The 23,143-nt window shown below is 39.9% G+C and overlaps 1 protein-coding gene across 1 annotated transcript in view; it reads right to left on the reverse strand.

Moving 5' to 3' along the window:
* Positions 1–2,465: 2,465 nt before the first annotated feature.
* cfap74 (cilia and flagella associated protein 74) overlaps positions 2,466–23,143 on the reverse strand; it is a 36,046-nt gene continuing 15,368 nt past the window's right edge. Inside the window, exons 22-39 of the mRNA XM_028409492.1 lie at positions 18,347–18,475; positions 12,669–12,756; positions 9,938–10,111; positions 9,421–9,554; positions 9,036–9,312; positions 7,384–7,518; positions 7,148–7,272; positions 6,792–6,926; positions 6,337–6,446; positions 6,195–6,250; positions 5,706–5,825; positions 5,400–5,555; positions 5,188–5,320; positions 4,341–4,495; positions 4,049–4,172; positions 3,291–3,427; positions 2,840–2,974; positions 2,466–2,570 (exon numbers count right to left, since the gene is read on the reverse strand). Coding sequence (XP_028265293.1) covers positions 2,466–2,570; positions 2,840–2,974; positions 3,291–3,427; positions 4,049–4,172; positions 4,341–4,495; positions 5,188–5,320; positions 5,400–5,555; positions 5,706–5,825; positions 6,195–6,250; positions 6,337–6,446; positions 6,792–6,926; positions 7,148–7,272; positions 7,384–7,518; positions 9,036–9,312; positions 9,421–9,554; positions 9,938–10,111; positions 12,669–12,756; positions 18,347–18,475 — 2,428 coding nt within the window. The remainder of the gene's footprint in view (positions 2,571–2,839; positions 2,975–3,290; positions 3,428–4,048; positions 4,173–4,340; positions 4,496–5,187; positions 5,321–5,399; positions 5,556–5,705; positions 5,826–6,194; positions 6,251–6,336; positions 6,447–6,791; positions 6,927–7,147; positions 7,273–7,383; positions 7,519–9,035; positions 9,313–9,420; positions 9,555–9,937; positions 10,112–12,668; positions 12,757–18,346; positions 18,476–23,143) is intronic.

Here is a 23,143-nt window from a genome sequence, read left to right on the forward strand (position 1 = left end):
AAAAAATCTTAAAAGAAAATCTAAGGCAGTCGGCAGCAACTCTGGGTTTTGGTTGTCATTTTCTCTTCCAACACGACATCGACCTAAAGCATGCATCTGACTGGCCTGCACAAAGTCCTGACTTAGATCCTGTTGCAAATCTGTGGAGCGTACTAAAGACCACAGTCCATGCCAGGAGACCATCAAATCTGGAGGAGCTTGAAAGATCTCACCAAAGAAGAACGAGCTAGGACTCCTCAGGAGACATGATTTACAATTGTTGAAAACCACACCAAGTGACTCCTGGCTGTTATCAGACAAAAAATAGAAAAAATTACAAATACATTTTAAAAAAAGAATTATTCGTATATATTATATTAATATTATGATATTTTCATATGTATTTTAAAGGCAGACTAACACAGCACAGTTTGTCAGGCAGTGTTCTGGGTGTGGATTTCCACCGGGACTCATCTGCCCAGGTTAATGCTGCTGAGATTTAGTTGCCCCTGGATACACCCTGCCTGTCTGCATACATGTGTTGTGAAGCTTCTTTAACAGAGCTCCAGAGCACCCGGGGGAGACAGCTTATTGTCTGCATTCAGCCTTGTGATGAGGTGAGTGAGAGAACAGTCTACACCTCCATGAGTCAAAGGAAAGTTGGTGATGATAAATGAGATAAACATGATTAATGCACAGGCCAGTCAAACATATTATATTGTTCACTAACTGTATAAAATGTGCTAATTATCCTCTGATGCAGGGCAACCTGAATTTCTGGACATACAACTTCAGGATACTTCACTAACATTATCATACTTATGCAGTGATTAAGTCACTCGTGAACTGTTCTGACACACAGCCATCACCCGGCAGCAGAGCAGGGAGCGTAAGTAGCACTATCTCAGAGTATTAGTGAGAGATCAGGGGAAAAATCAGATTATAAAAAGAGGCAAAATAGGAACACAAATATTGCCTAATATGATCTCATATATTTCATAAAACGAGTGACATTACATGAGGCTAAGCTCATAATGACCTTGCGTTTTATAGGCAGGTTGGGGTGCATAATCTGATTTAACATAATCTCCTACAATCTCTGATAAATGCTTACGGCATGTATCTCTCAGAGAGGTCAGATCCGATTGGTCCACTGTGAGGCATTACTGACATCTGCTGTTCACAAGTGCAGAGCCCAATTTTCACAGGGCAGTCTGTCAAAAGAGAGATTTTTGCATGACAGTGCAATATTGGAGAAAAATACAGAAAAGAACAATTAAATAATTATTAATTTGGAAAGAGCACACTTGTACCATTGTATTTTAGATACACATGTTTTGTAGAGGGTTAATCTGGAATCTACTAGGCACTGCTCAAAAGTAGAAATCTATGATCTATTTTTAGTATGTACAAATTGACCCACACACAAACAGCTTTAAGACGAGGAAAAGGAAGACATAATGTACTATGCGCCGAAAAAAATCCATCCTATTGTTGATTTTGTATAGTGTTTATTTTTTAATTTTTGTATTTTATCATTTTGTTTTTTCCATTACATAGACTTTTGTCATGTCCATATAAAATAAAGCTTACACATGTAGATAACTCAGTTTCACAATTTTAACTATCTACATACAAACACACTCTTTTCCATCCTAAGTATTAAGGAATCCCTTAACCACTGAGAGCACCAGTACGGATAGTGTGGGAGGATTTTTTTACTAAACAGCATCAATGTCTTCACTTCAGAGAGGCTGCTGAAACTATTAATAGACATTTAGAGACTTTCACTGCTGTTTTTTTATCATAACAAAATCTGAATTCTGGGGAAACATGCTACATTTTTACATTTTCTTCTGGGCACATGGAAACTACTATTTGGAAAGTAACAATAATGTCAATGTCTTTATTTTTGATCCATTAATACCACACCCTTAGGTCCTACAAACAGACCATCATGTCTTATTAACCAGTTTTTACCCACAAAGCTCTCCTTGTGTGACCCCAACATGAACTCTACCTCCTTTTACTGCATGCATACAGTACCAGCAGTGCTACAGTACATCAGCTGGCTTACATCAGCTGACACACCCTTCAACATGTTGGTTATGACACAGCTGTTCACTTGACATTACACACACACACCCCCTGGTGGTGGAATTATGTTTTACAGTCAGCAGCTTCACTAAATCACAACGTGAGAGAACAAGAGTTGTTTTGATAGGTTACTTCAGTTTTACACAAAAGAAACATGTTGGAGGAAATAGTGAAAATCCTTTTAGAGCTACTTAAGCTACTTAAACTATGTCAATCTGCTGCAATGGAAGTCTGCTCTGGAAATAAAATCATGTAGATCTGTAATTTAATGCTAGTGATAGTGATGCATGTGAAGGCATGTGTTTTTATAAACTTCATATGTACAGTATGTCATGTCTGTTTTTTTGTGAGCAGAATACACACTGGCCTGCAACCAGGTACTGTAGAGGTTAGCCAGCAGTCATGGAGACCAGAGCCATCAGGGTGACTTTGTAAACATGCATCTCATCACCCTTTACTGTAAGTGGCACGCACATCTGCACCACTTCATGGGGCTGAAACACACACAAACATATGAACCATCAGTCAGTGCACTGTGCTCCTCAATCCTAGAGCTAAAGTTCAAAAAATGACAGAGATTTACAGGATTGATGGCTGATATTTACACTGTTGTATATTTGATATATTTTTCATCACATTTATATGAGGAACTACATTCTGCAGTCAATAATGTTTTGATGACACTTAAATACATCAAACACACCTCTGGTAGTGTTTTACTGTATAAACACACTTATTTCCTCGCAAACCATCTCACCCTCACCTTGTATCCTTGATGGGGAACCCATGTGATCGTGATGGTGTGTCTGGTGCCAGCTTCAACACTGCCTTTGGTAGGCTCCACACTGAAGCCCAGCTGCTGCAGTGATGCCACGTTGTCCCAAGAAAACTCGCCATTCTGGAAAAAGTGAAATTCCGTCTATATGTAAGATTTTGCTAATGCTAATTGTATGTCACTAAGAATGAATTCCCTGACAATACTGTGGACTGATTCCTATGTAAAGGGAGGGATTTCCGTCAAAAAGTGAGGAGAAGGTTTGCATATGTTCGCTTAGGCTAAGCAGATAACGTTAGCTGGGTAGGTAAACACTATTGATTTCTTACATTTAGAGACTTTAATGCTAATACTCTAGTTCTGGATAGTGAAAGGTTTTCAGCCAATAAATGGAGTCAACCTGCTGCTTCTGTTGTTCAGGAAGTTTAAATGTCAGTACCTTCTTACTGGTCTGTGCAGAGCGGATGCAGCCCACCTGCAGCTCTCTGACTGCAGGTGTGAGAACCCCTGCGCTGTAGCTGGCCCGCAGGGTCAGCAGTAAAGGGATGCTAGGCCCCTCCATCTCTTCTGACTCTACTGGGTGGTGAGAAAGTGGAAGGTTTTAGCCCTATGACGACAGATTTTATTTACATCCAGGTTACCATCTGTAGGCCCAGCACAGATAGAAGTATTTTTACAACTATTGATTTCATAAAAAATGTTATATATCGATATTGTTATGTTCCATTTAGGATACGTTTATGTATTCAGATCAAAGCAAGAGTAAAGAAATTGGAATCCAGACCTTTTACACCTTCTTTTTCAGGCCTTCAGATCCAAATATCTTCACAGGAAAGCACTATTTTTTTCTGATTGTATTTTAAAACAGCATCACCACCTTGTTTGGAAGGTGTGTCTGTTTTCATAGATGGATTCAGTGTTGGAAAAATATGATCTGACTGCGGGTGACAGGCACATGCACTGTCACCTATGATTAGCATAAATTACCTCATCACACACGCTTCCCTTGCTATCATAAATCATCATATGCGTCTGTAAGATATTAGTCATCCTTATGCTGATGGGCTGAGAATTTCACATAGCCTAGGGATTTTGCTTCAACAGCAGTGAAGCATAGATGGTTTCCACACTGATTATATTCCATGAAATTACACAGTTAGACCCTGAAAAAAGAGACAAAGATGGAGACTTTGGTACCTGTGAGTGGAGGATGACTGGTTATAAGAAGGGATTCAATGGGCACTGTGAGTGGGTCTCCACCCAATAGATACGTGTTGTGTGAAGAGGCTGCACCTTTCAGATCCATCGCACACAATGTAGTCTGGGAGACAGACACAGAACAGGGTTTAGGTTGTTAATAAACAGGAGCAAAGTAAAGAGAAAACAACTGAAAGTTTATTTGTATGTATCTGCATGTGATCACTTTTACAGCCAGAAATAAAGGGCAGAGTGAGTAAATATAGGTGTGTGTGTCTTTTGTTCTGCTGACCTTATTTGTCAGCTCTATGGTGAGTTTGTCAGAATAGTATGCAGATGGGTGGTCAGGAAGAAAAGTGACAGTGATGTTTTGGCTCTGTCCTGGTGCAATGCTGCCATCTGCTGGGACCACACTGAACACACTCTGCCCATTGTAGTTCTGCGTTCCTGTAGAGGAAAGAATTATACTATTATACCAGCAGGCAGTCTGCTGCTAATACAACTACAACAACATCATAACTAGGCTTTTGTTATTGTTTTCATTTTTGCATTACTAGGAAAGATATTGAGCATTCAATAGTAAAATCATAAAGTCATTGTGCATGGCAACACAAACAGGGTGTTATGTGTGTGACACAGATTCAGGAAGTACAGTACAAACTATTATTTACATGCATTTACAGTGTAGCTAAAGGCAGTTTACTTAAAAAGAATGATTATTAGTAAATGAAACCATATGATAAATTATTATTAGTATGTACAAGAGTAATGACGGTTTCAGAGCAAGTCTCTCCAATTTAACTGAACGGAAACACCATGCTCGAGTATCATTCAAATCACTTCTAAACCCTCATTTTGTGCAGACATTTCTATTGGTTGTTCTTCCACTCATTCCCTGATATCAAACAGAATTCATGTGTCAATGTTTTTCTACTTCAACTCAACTCTGTGGAATAGACTGATTTAAAGGGTCCTCATTTCATTGGTTTGTCCACCTGCTTGAATGTCATATATTACATTCTGGTTTTAAGCCATGTCTTTATGGTCAAAAACAATGTTGGATTCTCTTACTTTCTGATCTCTTCTAGTTCAAGTTGTCACTTCTTTGGTGAATGATTAATGTAAATATTACATCTTACCCACGGTAGGCTGAGAGTCGGTGTATCTGTCCAGCAGGACAGCCACCTTATCAACTCCACCCTGAAGTTTGGAAGGAGAGACACTGGCCAGCAGCACACTGAATCCCACTGCCACCAGCGAGCTGTTCTGTAACTGCACGTAGAACAGGATTTAATGCCTCAAAAGCATCAACACACAGACAGATGTCTAATAATCATGACTGGTGACTGACCGTAACGACTTGTGAGGTGCTCTCCTTCTCTAACACCCAGCCAAAGTCAAGCAGACCTCCGGAGTGGGATGAGGTGACAGCAGGCTCGATGCCCTCCCCGCACAGAGTCACTTCCAGGGTCATTATCTGGCTGTGCAGCTGCAGCTTGTCACAGTACTACAGAACAGTAACATGAGTATGGGATTTATCAGTGTACTAACATGGATTACTGACTTACTACTGACTCACATACTTGTACAATGTGTGTAAAAGTATGCTCACTATGCCACAATAAAAACCACTATGATACATTCTGGGTCAACGCACCTTTTTGCCCTGAGTTGGACTGAAGGCCAAGAGCAGAGTGTGTGTTCCTCCAGGTCTTATGCTTCTGAGAGCATTCACAAGGGAAAAATGTCCCTGTATGTCCAACGCTGATGACCTCAGCTTTAAAACAGTCAAAGAAAAGCAGCAGCGAGCAGTCAGTATTATTATGCTACATCATCTGTAGCGGTCATGGATGTGAGGAGACACAATGAACAAGGTGTAGATTGTATGAACATTAAATCTGCAAGGAACCCTCACAGTGTAATGTTTCTAAGTACCGGTAAATAGGATGTTGGGATTAATTCATTTTAAACTGGCAAAAGCAAAACCTGTTAAGGAGGAAAGTGTCTCCGAAGTACACAGTAGTAGGTATAGTAGAAGAAAACAAATTGTGTAAAAATGACTGTGTTGTGTGGCAGTATCATACATTATTGTGAAATTATATTTTGAATAAAACAAGCAGGTCAATACATTCTGGTAAAAGGATACCTTCAAATATTCTTTTGAAATGTTCTGAACTGTCAGTTCTTTAATCACTTTGTTTCCTGCATAGAAAGACAAAAATACAACACAACATTATTTTAAAAAATGTGCATCTGATGAATAAACAATAAAAATAAATATGACTTACCCACTGCCACCTGGTGGAAGTCCATGACATTTTGTCTATTGTTGGATATAACCATTAGAGGGGGCTGGACAGCAGGACACCGCAGCTTCAGGTAGACTGTATTAAAGTGACTGAGGACATATAACAATTGTGTGTTACAACTCTTTTACAAGCTTTCTTCTGTTTTGAATATATACTGTATATATATTAAACAGTGCTGTACAGTGCTATCAGCAGCATTTTTTTGTGTGTGCCATTACAGAGGCATCATGAAAAGCAGTGCATCCGGGCAAATGTATTATTAACAGCTACATAGATGCTGCCTCTGAAGTCAAAGGAGATGCTGTGAGTTAATCTGGATTTATATTAGACATGCTGTCTGTAACAGATATCATTTGTAGTTATAAATAAATGCAATTGCTTCCATTTTAAGTGCTATAAAATTAATAAAACATCAATGTTGCAGAGGGAATTACCTCCATGCTGGCTGCAGATGCTTGTCTTCCTTTGTAAGGTCTCCATCTGACACAATGCAAGGAACGGTGTACTCTCTGTAGCACTGGCTGAAAGAGGACAGCAGAAAAGCTTTGGCCTCCTCATACTGCTCTGACCTTGAAATAAAAAAAAGGACAAGTCATTATCAGAGAAGTCACAATGATAATAAAATGAATCCATCACTGGAATGAAAGCATTAAATTTATATTTCATATTATATCTATTTTTGGAGTAGTACTCCGACTGTATAATGTGGCTACAGAACTTTTAAGTGAATATTTATTTCGCTGGCATTTCAGTGGTTGTGTGTTATTATATTTGAAGAAAGGAGGCCTACCCTGGCTGTATGTCAGCGGCATCTGGTGATTCAGGAAGTTTGTCTGTGTTTGGGTCATCTGGTTTTTTGTTGTCTTTTGAACTCGCCGATGTCCTTTTCCCTTTGCTGGACTCCACTCGGATAGCCTTTTTGAAAAGACAAATGAAATGTTCAGACACTGAGATCGGCCATGTCCTCTATACACATTGGTACAGCTAGTGAGAAGGAAGAGTATGGAGGTGGGCGTGCGGTCGTACCTCCTGTTTAGCCTGTATGTTCCTCTTCAGCTCCGCCTCCTGGAGTAACTTGGCCCTCTGGAGGCGACGCATCGCCTCTTCTTTGATGTCCTGATCACGCAGTCTGGGTCTGAACGTCACCTGCACTACACATCTCTATGACGAGAGAAGATCAGATCAGGACAATGTGTGGAGGAAACAGCAGCAACATTTGCTGCTCTTGTGTGTTTCTTTCAGATTACAGTGTTCTTACACTCAGGCAGGTTTTATTTTAAACTGGTTTTGGACAGCATCCTATTTTTTTGAGTTTCAATGGTGTGAAACATCTCAAGTGGTCTGAAGATGATAATAAGATAATGGATTTTTTTCCCCACTGGGCCTTTGTTTATGGATTAATTGTTTCTGTACACAGTGTGTGTATACCAGCCGGGCCATTATAATAAGCTGCTTTGATTTTAAAAATAACAATGCATGCAGTTGCTATGAAAATATAAATTAGAATCACATTTTTTATTTATTATGCGCTAAAATATATAATATAATATATAATATATAAATATAAATTGTTTGTTACTTCTATCATGTGTCCAGTAGAGGGCGTCAGTACACTGTAAAGATATCAATGGGTGGGGGGCAGCAGCAGACATGAAAGCTGCTCGTGTAACTGTAGAGCATAACTCACTGTATTTCTCCTCAGATCATGAGCTCTATGATGATTATGTTGTAAATGAGCATATTCGCTTTAAATGTACCTGCTTTGATTCTTACACTGCAAAATAGAAAGCTTGCGTTATGCAGGTTTTAGAGTTGGATTCGTTTTTTGCAGTGGTTGCTATGGTAATATTTTAGCTGTGAGTAAAATATTTAACACTAAATTATAATATATAGAATATAGAAAATTCTGAATTTACAGTCCATATTAAAGTGGCACTCCAGCAATTTAATATTGTACTTTTATGAAGAGAATAATGATGGACACATTCAAGAAGGTTGGTCAAAAATGATGATGATGCAAATTCTGACGTTTAGCCCCATATGTGGGCCATTTTCCCAGAATTTCAGCCTGCAAATCACAATCTCTTATCAACTCATCAACTGACAGTGCAGTTAGTCAGCATGATGCACAAAGACTGTGTCTCAATCCAGAGGCTGCAAGGTTACATTTCAAGATGATTGCATCACAGCAGCACAACACGACTGTCCCATTTTTAAGACTGCAGATGTTTTTTTCCCCTTCATGAATGTATCAGGACTTGCTGTTAACTAATTTTTTTATTTTTCTAAAAATAAAACTAGGTAGACACATTTGAGTATACTTTTAAATTAAGTATTTTAAATGTAATATAATTGTTTCCATCCACATTAGTTCTGTCCCATTTGCCTTGCTAGGCAACAAGAGCAGTGCTTCGTGTTGCAAGGGTAACAGTGGACACAGGAAATTCTGCATAGAGCAGACCATCTCCTTTAACAATGTTTGATTTTCTCTGTCTCCTTAGACGGATGAAAGCCTCCGAAAAGAGACACAGCCAGTCGTACATAAATATGTAGTCTCTAAGCTTCTTCAGAGTAAAAGAAGAAGATGTTTTCACACTTCCTCACTAGTAATCTGCTCTGAATGTGTAAAACCAGTGGAGCACCACTTTAACATAAACATAAGAGATTTTCTACTCCACCTCTCCAGGCAGAAGGTGCCCTGCAGAAGGACAAATGCTGATGTCTGCATCCTCTGGTGGGGCAAAGGAGAACCACCTGGGCACCACAGACACTGCAGGGTCTTTGACCGCTGGAGCAGCTGGTTGTTTGGACTGGTTACGGTCAGTCTTATGGTGGCTCAGGTAGAGTAGAGCAGTGGAGCAGTCACCCACTGCTGTGGCCCCAAACTGGACCACAGAATGAGAGAGCTTCAGTGGCGGGCAGACACCCACAGCTCGACAGGACAGCAGGAAATCTCTGATTACAACAGAAAATACACCAGACACAATGACACTGCCATTAATCTCAATCCTACCATTGAAATCAACAAATGTACCATGAATATATTTAATTTGCACAACACACCTGTTAATTCCAGACTTGCAAGTGAGTTGGAATTGGTACTCTTTAGTCACTTTGGCACTGAAAATCAGATCTATTTCCAGAGTTTCTTGAGGGAGCAGAGTACCGAAGCCATCATTAGGCTGGACCTCAACAAACTGTGGTTTAAAATAAAGACATTTTTTTTCTCAATATATACCAACATCTGGAATTTACAACAAAAAAACTCTGAAGATGTTCATGACACATAGCACACAGACTTTGATTATGATCAGTATTCAATGTGTGTCTGCCTTGTAGCTTCAATAGTTATTTATTTTCAGTAATGAAAGACTGATTACAGCCTCATTGTTCAATCTACTATTAATACACAGGACAGACCCTGTGTTAGAAACCAACAGTATAAGTTATTACTCAGTGATTTAAAATGAGCCCTCATACACCTGACACGTCTATCATAACTACTAACCTAATGGGTTACTCTTATCTGGACATAGGCAATACAATAACATTTAACACATTGGCAGCACTCATGCAGTACCTCTGGGACATTCATGAATCCAAATTCTTGAGGCAACATGGACAGATTGGTCAGACGAACGGTGCTCCTGACAGACTCGTGGATGGAACAGAAGCCAAAGTCCACCTTGGTCTGGTCAAACTGCAGGTCGGAGGAGGTGATGACTGCATGAACTGTGAAATGTACAGGCTGCACCTGCACAAACATGAAGTCACACAAGTGCATATTTATTTCCACATACAGTACAGCATTGCTTCCGATCTTCCATCGATATTTACTACCATAATAATGCTACCCCATCTCAGCATTGTACAATACATATTCAGTGGCTGTCCTGGAAACACATTTAAATCTTAATAATAGATCTTCAACTTCTGATTTAAGTGGGGAAATGAAAAAGAACATTTAAAACATAAGACTTCAACTCTTCAAATGTTCAACTGAAGTATTGATTGTATCTAATTCATGTTTAACTTGAGTCTTCCAAGCTGAAATGGAGCAACGCTTTTATGCATATAATCATGCTTCATCACTCTGTGTGTGCAATCCAAAACAGAGGCTCAAAAGAAGTTTTAGAAATAGAAATCTCAGCACCAGCCAAAGTAACCTTTCATCAGTGACACCCTCTTTTCTTCCTCTGCCTGGCATTATTCTGTTTTCCTTATTTCCACAAGAAAAGACCAAAACCAACAATATGTCCATCTGTCCCTGTTTTCCGAATCTTTATTTATATATAAAACCAGCTCTCATAGAATTTAGAGTAAATATTTTTAAGGCAGAAGTAAAAAAAAAAGGACATTTGTTTGGACTATTTTAAGCGGCGGATTAAAACAAGTTTCATGCTCCAGTTAATATATTTGTTGTGGAAGGATGATGTGTTCAAAATAAACGACTGTTAGTATGTTTGTGGTAATGAATCAGCACCATCTCAGCAGGTGCAACAGTGGGGTCCATCTGCATGATTCGGCCATCAATGGGGCTTTTGCAGGTTGAGCTATGGTGGGGGTCTTGTTGATAGCAGCCTATTTTTGTGAGCTGTGTTGTTTTTCTCTCAAGATGACATCCTCTTGAGTCACGTCCATGACCTTGTTTACTGGATCTCTGTGCCATAGCTTTCCAGGCTGCTGTGGTGTCTGGTGACCAAAAGGTGTGTGTGTGTGTTATTATGGTTTAATGCCAGGAGCAGGTCCTGGGGCTGGGGGGCAACAGCTTTGGTGCTTCACAGGAACATCCTGGCCAGCTTTTTGGCACCTCTTCAGAACCCCCCCCCCAAACCTCTCCTGTCCTTGTCTTGGTGGAGAAGAGAAAGAGGGACTGGTCAGGAAGGGGAGAGGAAGGTGACGGTTTGGCAAGAAGAGTGGCCAGATTTAGTCTTACTGAAAAAGCAATCTGGCAACATGAATGCATGAGCAGCTGCTGTGTTTTTTAATAAAGGCTGACGAGTTGAAGGACTTCAAGTTTTTCCACTTCAAGGACTTTCTTATCGACTGTTTGCATATTACCAAATTTAAGTTGAAACTAGAGAAAAGGACATTTACTGAGAGTCCTTGTAAGCAACTGCAGCACTGAAGACGAAACAACACATGTGTTAGCCCCAGACACCATGTACCTGTTTTTACTTCTAAAGGTGGGAAATCATAATGCTGTCAACCAATCAACTAATAGGCAAACAAATCAATCGATGTGTTCTGTAATACTGTAATACTGTCATATTTTGGACAAACCAGCAGAAAAATCCCCTGAAAATGTTCCTGTTTCCAGACTATCAGCTCTAACCTTACATTCATTGGCTAGTTGTTGCTGCTTTTATGTTATGTTCAACAGGAAGTAAAAGCTCACTTCCCAAATTGGTGTGGAAGAACTAGCCCGTCGTTACCTCAGTGCCATCTGATGCCGGCCCTTTTACCATTTATCAGACTTGACAAATGCTTAATGTGCTGGACAAGGACACTTGTACAGACCAATAGCTACAGGACATGTTTTAGGTGTGATGACATTGAAAAGGAATATAAATGTTTGATCAGACCATGACAGACAAATGGTCATACTGTTGCAGGAAAAATAAAGAACGCTCTTTGTCTGGCTTTAACTAAAGCACATATCAAGTTTCTACAAAAACTGAGGAACTATGAGATTATTCACACGGTCTCACTTGAATTATTCTGTTTAGTTAAAGTAATTGGTGGTAGAGGAGTCATCAGTAATAGTGACACTACATGTATTTCACCACAATATCAGTGAGTAGAAAGTTAAACAGGCGAGAAAAAAAACTGTCAATGGCATCGCTGTGACAATTACCTGTTTACACAAAAGCGTATCTGACATTTGGAAGCGTGAAGAAATGGAATGTCACTTATATGCTCCATACATGATGAGGGCAGTGTGACACTGCTTCTTTGACATTGTAAGGCATGAATATATAAAAATAAAAAATAATGAGTATATAAATAAAAATTTAGCTTATGATACAGAGTATGCAGTACAGCTGCTTCCTGCCTTCCCTTTCTGAGCTACTGCAGACATTTTCAGTAAAACAATACGGGATAACCTTTATGCTTGGCTTATTAGCGCCCATAGAGTAACTAGGCCTTGGGGCTGGGAGATAATTTTAGCTTTTTTTTTTTTTTTTTACCAGCAAAATAGGTTACAACCTTCAGTGGCTCTGCTTCTGTTTGGTACTAAGTAGGACACAAGTGCTGCGCTGCATGATAAGAACACATACACACAGCATATGATACTGTATAATACAAACCTGGCCTGCTACTTGCACTGTCATCGGAACCTCTAGGACTCCTGTATCACTGTCAAAAAGCTCCTTGGCATCATTGGAAAGGGAATGTCTATAAGAGAGCAAACATTGAGGTGCAGTGTGAGAACAAGACATTTATTAGAGGTTGAAAGCAAGTTATGATTTCATTTCTTTTTCAGCCAAAAAAACACAAGCTACTGTTAAAGATTCAGACCCTGAAGACCCATTACTTTACTTTAACCCAGCATTGTATGATCAGCTCACAAGGGAAAGCAGGAGAGAGATGTAGAGCGCGCCTCCACACTACTGTAGGTTGTAGCCATGGTGATGGGAGACGTAAGTATGATTCAAAGAGGACCAGTAGTCATGCACAGGCTTATGTAAAACTCCTGTCCTTCAATACCCCCCCCCCACCCAGTGTCAAGAGCTGCTCTAGTGATAAAAAACATATATGCTGCATATATTTATAATTCATTATAATTTACACAGTGGTCAAATATCAGATGCAGTTTGTGCCGTAGTTCCACCCACCATCACCCCCCCCCCCCTTCTCCCAACTCCCTCCTGTTTTCTTCCCTGCTCATGCACGCCTTGCCTTCCTCCTCTTCCTCTCACATCAACTGTCTTCTCTGTCTTTACGCTCTTAATTCTGGTTGAAGGCTTCAGAGCTAATGCTGCAAATATTAGTGGTTTTAAGACACTCCAGATGTCAGTGTGTTTTTTTTTCTTCTTCTCCAAAGCGCTACGATAAAGCCTCGCCTTCGACAAATCTGTCAGGTTCGAGGACAGGTTTGTGTTTCATGTGTCTCACACTGCTCAACTATACATCTTTCATGACTCAAAAGCAGAAAGGTCACTTCCTCACCCGTCAAAATTAAATCTCTGCATATACAAAGTACTTTTTTTTTTACCCTCTCCCCTCCTCCTCCTCCATATGCTGACCAATAAGAACAGAGGGTGTATTTAAGGAAGCACTCTTGTTCTGCCTGCTAATAGAATCACTGCTGGAGAGTCACTCTTGAATTAGCTTGGCAGGGCAGAGTGGAAAAGCCTGGTGGGGCGTCGCCAGGCCCATATGCTCGGGAGAGTTTTTTGTGGTTGGATGGGGTTTTCAGATATGTCAGAGTCCTACACAGATTTACTTGTGTACTCTTCCCCTTTGTAGCCAGATTATCCACAGTCCAAAAGAAATTCTCCTGCATAGTCTTCAATGGCACCTCTGAGATTCCGTAAAACTCTAGTGCTGTACACTGCCGAAATAACTGTACTGAACTTAATCTATTTATTCTTTAGAGAGTGTCCCTTCCTAAAAAGTACACAAGAGATGGTCATTGTGATAATCCATAATGACTTTCCGGTCTTACAATTTTATCAGAGCAAAAAATAAAACATTCAATATATATTCCTCTGTGGACTCTTGCTTGGATTTCACTTCACCATTAAAAAAGTGATTATGAAAAGGATTACAAAACGGATTAAGAGGCTTAAGGATTTTTCACTATTTGAAAATGGATGGGCAAAAACATTACAGTAAATCATCATAGATGAGATCTTAAAAAATTCATATCCTAACCAAGCAGGTTATTTAGTTTGTTTCTTCTTCCTTGCAACTCATTGCATCATTAAGGTTTATGATGCTGATAACTACTAGTAGAGCTGTGTAATCTGTAGTAAATCATCCTTTTAATCTCCCTTTTATCAGCCAGGACTGCCGCCGTTGTACCCGCTGCCAGAGATTACACCTAAAACCACTCAAGCTATCCTATCCTAAAGATCCTGTCATCAGGTTTACGCAGCAAAAAACAAGACCACAATTTTATTCCAGGTGTCTGAAATTCTATGAATATTCCATTAAATGAATGGTTTTAATAACCAAAAAGTGTTGTTTGTTGTTTTATATGCAGTTCCTCAAATGGCCACTTGAGGCTGGTGCAAAAAGTGAGTCAAAGCCTAAAGATGTACAGGTGAAAATGTCCAACAGAAAAGCAGAAACTTACATGTTTGCAGCATCATATAGTCTCTGTAATGACATAACAATTGTACAAGGGTGGACATATTGCTGTAAGTCCAGCTTATTTAGGGACTTTTTATGCAACACAAAACTGCAACAACGAATCCCAGATCATGAATCACACTAACTAAAGCATTCCTTTGAGGAGAGCAGACTCATTACGCATGTGTACCATTGCTTTTGATATTGTAGAGAGGGGCTATCCAGTAAGCAGCGTGTGGAACAATGCTGTGAATATGTGAGGGAAACGTGTGGGCTGGATGGTGACAAATAAAGGTGGAGGAAGACAGGCAGAGAGGGATGAAGCAAGGGAAAGACGCTGAATGATGTGGGCAGGTTGAGCGCAATCCTTCAGAGCAGGAAGCAAGAATGTGATCACCCTCTCCCAAAAAGCCTGGGGAGGGAAGGCAAGGAGCAGACACCTGTGCAAAGAATGAAAGCTATGAGTCATTTCAGAATCCAGATTTAACTGTGTGTGAGTGTTTGCGTGGATGAGACAGTGAGTGAAAGCGGTGCTGCTAATGAGGATATGAAAATCCAATCATAAGCTCCAGCTGGAAGAATTGGCAGTGCCATTTTAAATGACACACCACTGCTGCATAAAACAAAAGCAAAACCTACCAAAAATCAACAGACTGCAAGGCACGATCCAACCGTGGCACAGAGATGACACATGCAGGGACACAGCTCGCTGACAAGCTAGAAACACACTTATTTTTCATCCCCAGTCTGAATTGTATAGATTTCTGTGGTGGGTGAGGGCCTGAGGGCATCCTAAAAGGATAATTCTGTCCAGAGTTTCATAATTTAAGTTGTTTTGATAGCACTGTACTCAACCTACCACAGTTTGGCCTTGTTGGCAGCATTATCATTACACAAAAATATGGTAGCAACATGAGATTCAATTTATTGATTTCAAGGATTTAGAATTTGTGAACCAGACAATAGTTATATCCTATCTGTAACAGTAATTTATCGGGTCTGTTATTATAAAAGCAATATTGTTTGTCATCTCAAATTCCGTACTATTCCACTGAGAAAAACAGGACAGAGTGAAGTTTGTAAAGGAGAAAAGGGAGCAGGAGGAGGAGGAGGGGGAAGAGGAGGAAGAAGAAGAAGAAGCTGTGGTCAATCAGCTAACACTTCTGCTGTCACAGCAGTGGGTTTAGAGATATCAAGAGTTTGAGCAGATTATCAAAATGCAAATGGTGACAGACTGAAGAAATCACTTCAAACTTAGCTGAGCAGCTCAAAGATCCAGACAGAAGAAGAAGATGTTTGTCTATTGTTCCAACTTTACTTTAAAAACATTACTAAATGTTTTACAAGGTTACTGTCCGTGTAGTGAATGTATCTATAATATAATATAATGTATCTATATCTATAACACAGTGCTAACGGGGCAAACGTTAAGTCATTGTTGCAGTCTTGGCTTCTGCAGCAATGGCAGGCCACTGACCACTCAGCCTGTTAAGAGACTGCAGTATATGCTGTGTGCATGTGGTTTTCTTCATCAAGCACAAGTCTTTTTCCACATCTGCAGTTTTTTCTGGAAAAAAGACAAACATTCACATGATAAGACTGGAGAGCATTATCTAAATGTATAGGCTTGGGTCAAGTTCTTATTTACACTGTGGAAAAGTGTGGATTCTGGCAATTGCTTTATAAAGTTTATTTTTTGCCATGGCATCTAAATTGGTATGTAGAATGGTAGAATTTGTGCAAATGGTATCAAGTTCCAAATTTCTGGTGTTGTAACATCTCTCATTAGATATTGCCTTAAGTCTGAAATCTCTAATAACTAGAATGTCATGAAAGTCTGGTCTGTGGGACAGATCCAAAACTCCTACAAAAATCCTACTAATTGAATGCAAGACAAAAAAAAGCATATTTAGGTCAACAAGTTATTGCCAGACTTAGTTTTAATGATGTCACTGTGTTCTCTTATCTCTTGATAAGTTCAGTGTAATCCACAGAATTGATGGCCTAACTGTACAAAGTAAGATCCGGTGTATAATAAACGGAAATGGTCATAGAGTGACAACAGTTAACGTTATGTAAGCAGAATCAGGGCCAAGCATATAAGCAGCGGTAGATGGTGGATGCACAGAGGGATGAGTGGAGTTTGATAATAACAGAGAGAGGCAGAATGAATGTAGAGTTAGAGGGGATGTGAAGGAGCACAGAGAGAGAGGCACCCTAAGAGAAAGAAATATAGTTAAGCACAGAGGTCAGAGGCCAAGAAAAAGAAAAGTATGTGTGTGTGAGAGAGTGGGAGAGGAAAAGAGAAAAAGTGTGATACAGAGGGAGTAGGGAGGGGGTGGATGCTGTAGTTGTGTTAGTGCTTGTGAACGATGCACCATCTCAGCAGCAGCACAAGTAAAGCTGTACTCTAATCCTCGCATTAAAACCTCTGCTGATTCACTAAGGCAGATTACTGACATTTCCCACTCTCTTTCCTGTCCCCCTGCTGTATGATGACCAGTGCATGTCCCCAGCTTTCAACGTGCACTGAAACTGCCCTCTTGTAATTAATATTTCTCTCCAGCATACTTCTCAGCTATCAATACACAAAGTTCCTGAACTGTACAAAAAAAAGGAGGGGTGGGCAGAGGAATACCAGCGCCCACGCTGAGTTTTTTTACATACTGCACATTTCTCATATCTGCCCTGGGGGTCCCCGCTTTCCTGGATTTCAAACCACAGTTCAACTCCTGCCTCTCCATCTAAATATAGAGCCTGGATCATCACTCTTGAAAGAATTACCATGTCCTTCAAAGTCATTAGAAACCATTATCAGAAGCCTTCATGCCCTTGTGAGTGCAGGTGTGTTGGAGCGACTCTTTTACACCAGCTAGCTCTAAACTGACTGTAGATATTTGCGGGATTCATATGTAGTCATCAATTTAAACAAAGACAAGCAGCCACTCAACACTGACACATTTAAGTAGTGAGCAAGCCACTTCTGTCTTTAGCTAAAGTTATGATTGATACACCTACATTGCATTTTAATATTTGGAAGGTTAAATTTACATTTGTATTGTGTTGTGGTATGTGTTGCTCAAGTCATCCTTTTCTCTCTTCGGCCATTACATTTTAAGTTGTCTATAGTATTACCATGCATTTGAAAGACTCTTGGGAAACTGGTCAGCTATGTGGCACCACTGTCACATAATCAGTCTTTAAATGCATCCTTAAAAACACACAAATCCTGAATCAGAAATGAGAAGAATTGATGTCTGCAGCTGACCTTTGACCTCTTCAACATAATATCACATCATCACTTCATTAGATATCTTCAGTGTGTTGAGGAGAATGGCATAATAATGCCTCAGTGTCAGTAACAGTGACTGGATATAAAACCATCATTGACAGACACAATGGTCATAACAGTTACAATCGTCCTGACCAAGTTGCCCATAAACCAGAACTATCCCACGTGTAGTGTGACAGTCTACAGTAGATTTTACTCTATAGGAATTTCCTGGGTTTGTTGGCCAAGCACAGTCGCTATAGACCAGAATAAATACGTATGAGTCTCTTTTAAAAAGTGAAACAGTTTGCACTTTTACAGAGGGTGGATAGAGTCTCAACAAGCTTAGTGTGAAATAAGATTATCGCTGCTTCAGTGATTTCATTATCAGTGCATCCTCTGCGTGTCCTTCCTTACCTCGGAATGAACTTCAGTTGGGCATTAAAGCTTGACTGAGCCTGGATGAAGCCGGACTTTGGTAGGATCTCTATGTGCTTCCTCATTTCTGGGCACACCTTGAAGGTCAGTTTTAAAGCTGTGCTGGCTCTGTCAAGCGAGAGAAATGGCTTCATTAGCAAAAAGCTAACCAAATAAGTAAAGTTGTGTGGAATAAACCAATGAAACAAAAAGCACCAGAGAAAAAACCTATCATCCTTTTAGGCCTCAGTAAGGACAGATGAAAGACTTTTGCTTGTTCGGGTGACACTTTGAGAAATTTACTTGTATGGAGTAAAGTCCATATCATTCAAACAAGCCATTTTCCAGGGGCTTCAACAGATGTTTGTGCCTGTGGCATCAGTTTTAGCTGAGGCTTGCTATATAAATGGCTCTTTGCCTTGGGAATTCTCCATCACATCAAGCCACAGCCCAAACCTACCAAAAAACGATGACGGTACAAACAAGCTGTTTGCTGGAGGTGACATGCGTACGTAAGTGCTAACTAATTTATGTTGTTTCGGCTTTCATCTTCAAAGACACAAAGGTAAGCCATGAGCGAGCTGTGGCCAAAGAGACCGAGGGACCACTGGTTTTTTTTTTATTCTCCTCTCAAATAAAATGACCCACTTTGAAGAGTGAGGTCAAACAGATGGCTGTTTCCCCGAGGCAAGGACTCACAGGGACACTTGGGGTATATTAAGTCGCTATCTTTATTTCCAGCAAAATGATAACCTTCAAATCACTCTCGCAGGAATATTCATGGATACATAATCATTTAGGGTAATTAGGAATTTTAATTAACAGGGGCATTTAGCTGATCCTGTGATTTTTTTTACTGGCATACTATGAGGAGCTTCTGAGGCGGTGTTTAATGATTCAAAGGTGAGTTTACAGCAGTTAACACCATTTTCTTTTTTGAGTTAAAGGTCACTGTAAGTCCTGTCCCACTGCTCTCATATTTATGTCTCCTGGTGGTTTCTTATACATAAAGATGTGATGTTATGGCCGACAAACTTTTTTTTTTTTGCCTGGGGCCGGTTTTCATGCTTTAGGCTGTAGTTCAGTGTGAGGGATCTCAGAACCCCGACCACCAACCTATCAAATAATACCCTTCAGCAAGAATTGCTAAAGGTGAGCCAGACCGTCAAGTACATTAGTGGCTGGCCACACTATATGTTCAGGAGCAAAGCCCCTGCAGCCAGGCTGTAACATCTAATGGAAAGAACACCCAGAGGAGTGGAGGCTCTTTGTAGCGATGGTTTACTGCTTTTGGCTGTGAAATGGAGTATTCATTAAGTGTATTCTGATTGTGTTTAGCAGCCTTGTGGATGTGCATTAATACCTGTTACATTTTCCCAAAGATATTGTCTTGCAGCTGGATGTTAATCAATCAATCAAGTAAGAGAGAGATTCAGCTCTCAAGCAACATAGTTTTTTCATGTTCGTCCCCTGCAGATTTGACCACAGTCCTAAACCTTTGTAAGCATATTCACATGTGCTTGGTGGCCTATTATTTGGTTCCCTGTCTTACCCATTCAGCATCTGTAAAGTCTGATGAAGGCAGACTTGATGTCAGGTTCTTCCATGCTATATTGGGGGGAAGATCATTTCTTTCTCTTGTGAGTTTTTTTGTGCCATGACGAAACGGGAACACTCCAGGGACAATTTCTACTAGTTTGTCCTTAATATGTCAGTATACACTGATTAATCTCGGTCAATCAATGAAAAATGCACACAATATGCAGATTAGCTGGAGTTTTACAAAATTACATGCATGCACATAGTTTGCTGAGGAATGAAGCCAACACAGAAGGTCACTTGAGGCTGCTTCCAAGTTGTCAGACAATACCAGTAAAAACACTCATGTCAAGCTACATCATCAAGCTGAAAAGTAGTGCTCCGACACAGCACACAAACACCAGCCTTTCTACTACATCAACCAAATGGCTATTTATATTGTTTAGGAAGTGACCTCTACTGTTGTATATATGAGGATGCAAAGTTGCTGAAGCTTAGTCTGAGTGCTTGGGCTCTGCCTACAGCTACAGCAGTTCCTCTGCCCTTTCTTAAAAGGACCAGGTGGCTGCGCTTGCGTACTCCACATGTACACTAAAACCCCATGGGATACAAAGCCTTCATGGCAAGCGCTCTAGGCAACTGTCCCCATAATGCAGCACTGTCTGCTTTATACCACATAATATATTTCAAAATAACCAGCTGGAAGAACAGATTTTTCATTAACATCTACGATTTCTCTACTTTCTTTCGAAAAGTAAGGAGAATCGACTCCAACATCTACCAAACACAACTGTGGCTGCACAAAGACGAGGCACATAGGAAACACAGTAAACACAGAAAAATCAAGCACAGAAGGCTTTGGATGAGAAGAAAAAAAACAAACTGTGCCTGTGTTTTTGTGGCCTGAGTTTGGGCAGGAATACTCAACTCCCCAGCTGGTGACAGTGGAGGAGGGTTTGAAAGTCCACACTGAGTGTTTGAAATATATATATAAAAAAGGGAAAACAAAGTCTGCCAACTGTGTTTTGAACATTCCAATCACTGGCTCACAAGCAAAAGTCAAACGCTGCATTTTTTTAAAAGGACTCTAAACATTCTTTCAATTAGTAGGAACGATATTCACATCACTGGCTCACAGACAAGAAAGACATATTCAATTATGTTTTCTTAAAAATCTGTCACAAACTAAGGGAAGACTTGTGGGATATTTACAATCGACTCAAAGAAAGTGACAAAAACTGCGTGATAAAAGCAGCGGCTCTCTTATTGTTTACCCCCCACAAGCCTGCCAAGCTATTTTGTATTGAAATCATTGTCTCGAAAGCAGAGTGACACACTATATGGTTTGCTGGTGCAATCATTAGTTTTTTTTTTTCTTTAAAAGCTGCAGTTTACACTGATGCTGTCATCGTCATGTTGTCACATGTGCTGGTGTGCCAGCGCACCAGATGGCAGTTGTCACAAATCCTCCACCCCCACACATGCACTCCCTCCCCCCACATGATGTGACACAATGACTGGCTAGGTGATGGACCACACTCCTGCAAATGTTGCAGCCCCCGGTGTATTTTTAACCTCGTCTGTGCATCACAATGTATCACATCTATAATCAAAAAAGGATTTACTCCTGTTATGCTCTACTATATAGGCCGAAGAGGATTGTGAGCTTACTGTGTGATGCCTTGCATCATCTCCGTTTAAGGAAGTTTATCAGCTAATACATCTCTTATTTTATTATATCCCCGCATTTGTTGAATGTTTCAATGCGCTGCTCGGCTGCTGAGCGTAGTTAGGGCGGAGAGTTTTATGTTGGGCTGAAAAAGTAAGCAGGCCCTGTCAATTTTAAGGGATTTCCATGAGCCGTTTTTCTGTGAAAATGCCTGTTTTGGCAGAGACTGAGTATGTGAGGGAGTTTTAGTATTGCATTCAGCAGATAAGCCAGCATGCTACATCAGCAGTCCGTAGCACTTTCCAAACTCTATTTCAAGGATGTTTCCGAGCATGACAACAAATAAAATGGAAATACAACATGCGGCACTCTTTTCTGCAGTCATCTCATTGGGTTTAAAGTTTTTACACAGCCTGTTAAATAATAAAACTTTCAGATGTTATTTCATTAATTTCAAATAACACAGGCAACAGGCAACGCAATTGTCAAAGTAATGTTGTTCTCATAAACATGCTTTAATATACCATCCACTGCATCATGTTGACAAATTATTTACAAAACTTACCAAATTCTATAGTTGTCGGTGTCATTTTGTTTGTTTTGTGGTATACATACATTATATGTACCATCTGCTGACTACATAGTCTACAACATAGTGTGATCAGCACTTTGTAGCACTGTCCAAATGTATAATTACAATATACTGCAGTCAATACAGTCAATGTATCCTGCAATACATCATAAAAGTAGTATACAGCTGATGTCACTACATTAGCATTATGTACTCTCATCAATGTATTTTATTTAGCCGGCAGTGGTGAGGCATGTTTTAATCATACAACAGCAATGATGCAATTGTCGGTCTTTAGTGTCCAAAGACACCTGAAAATGTCATTATATATTATTTTTATATTGTCTTTATTCGTATATTGTTTTTATTTGACTATACATATGCCTTTCCTGTTACACATCTGTTGTGATGAACCATGTTGTGTCAGGCTTGTGTAAACAGAATGAGATGTTTAAGGTTAACTGTGTTAAGTATCAGGTACTGTCTCCTGTGTTTAGACAGAGGAAGGCCCATACAAGAGGCCAAGCTGTGCAGAGGACAGTTATACATTTCTTTTGAGTTTTGTCTGTAAAACTGCTCCTTCTCCTGTACAACTCCAGAGCATGCAGTGGTGCCTGGTTTATATGCTATATGCTATATAATATTTGTTATCCTCATTGGTATTATTTTTGTGTGAATTTCTTTTGTTCAATTTTTTTCCCACGTTCCTTCAAAACTATACAATAAACATTTTTTTTTGGTTACTCCCTCCCTACGTTTGCTACAGCCTACTGTAAGAACCAGGCCATACCGTTTAGACAGTATATGGTACATTTATTGTACCAAACCCATTCTATATTAGAAGCGTGGAAATTACCCCCATGAGGAGGACACCTGCCAGCACACATGAAATAAAGTGTCTGCCAAGCTTGCCCTCTCTAATAAACATCATAGATGGCCTACCTTTGCTTTCTTACTTCGTAATGTGAGATTGTAAAGCTTGCTGACTACAATATTGAGCCCAGTTACTGAGTTATTT

Source organism: Parambassis ranga, chromosome 7, assembly GCF_900634625.1.
Source record: "Parambassis ranga chromosome 7, fParRan2.1, whole genome shotgun sequence".
Classification (NCBI taxonomy): Eukaryota; Metazoa; Chordata; class Actinopteri; family Ambassidae; genus Parambassis; species Parambassis ranga.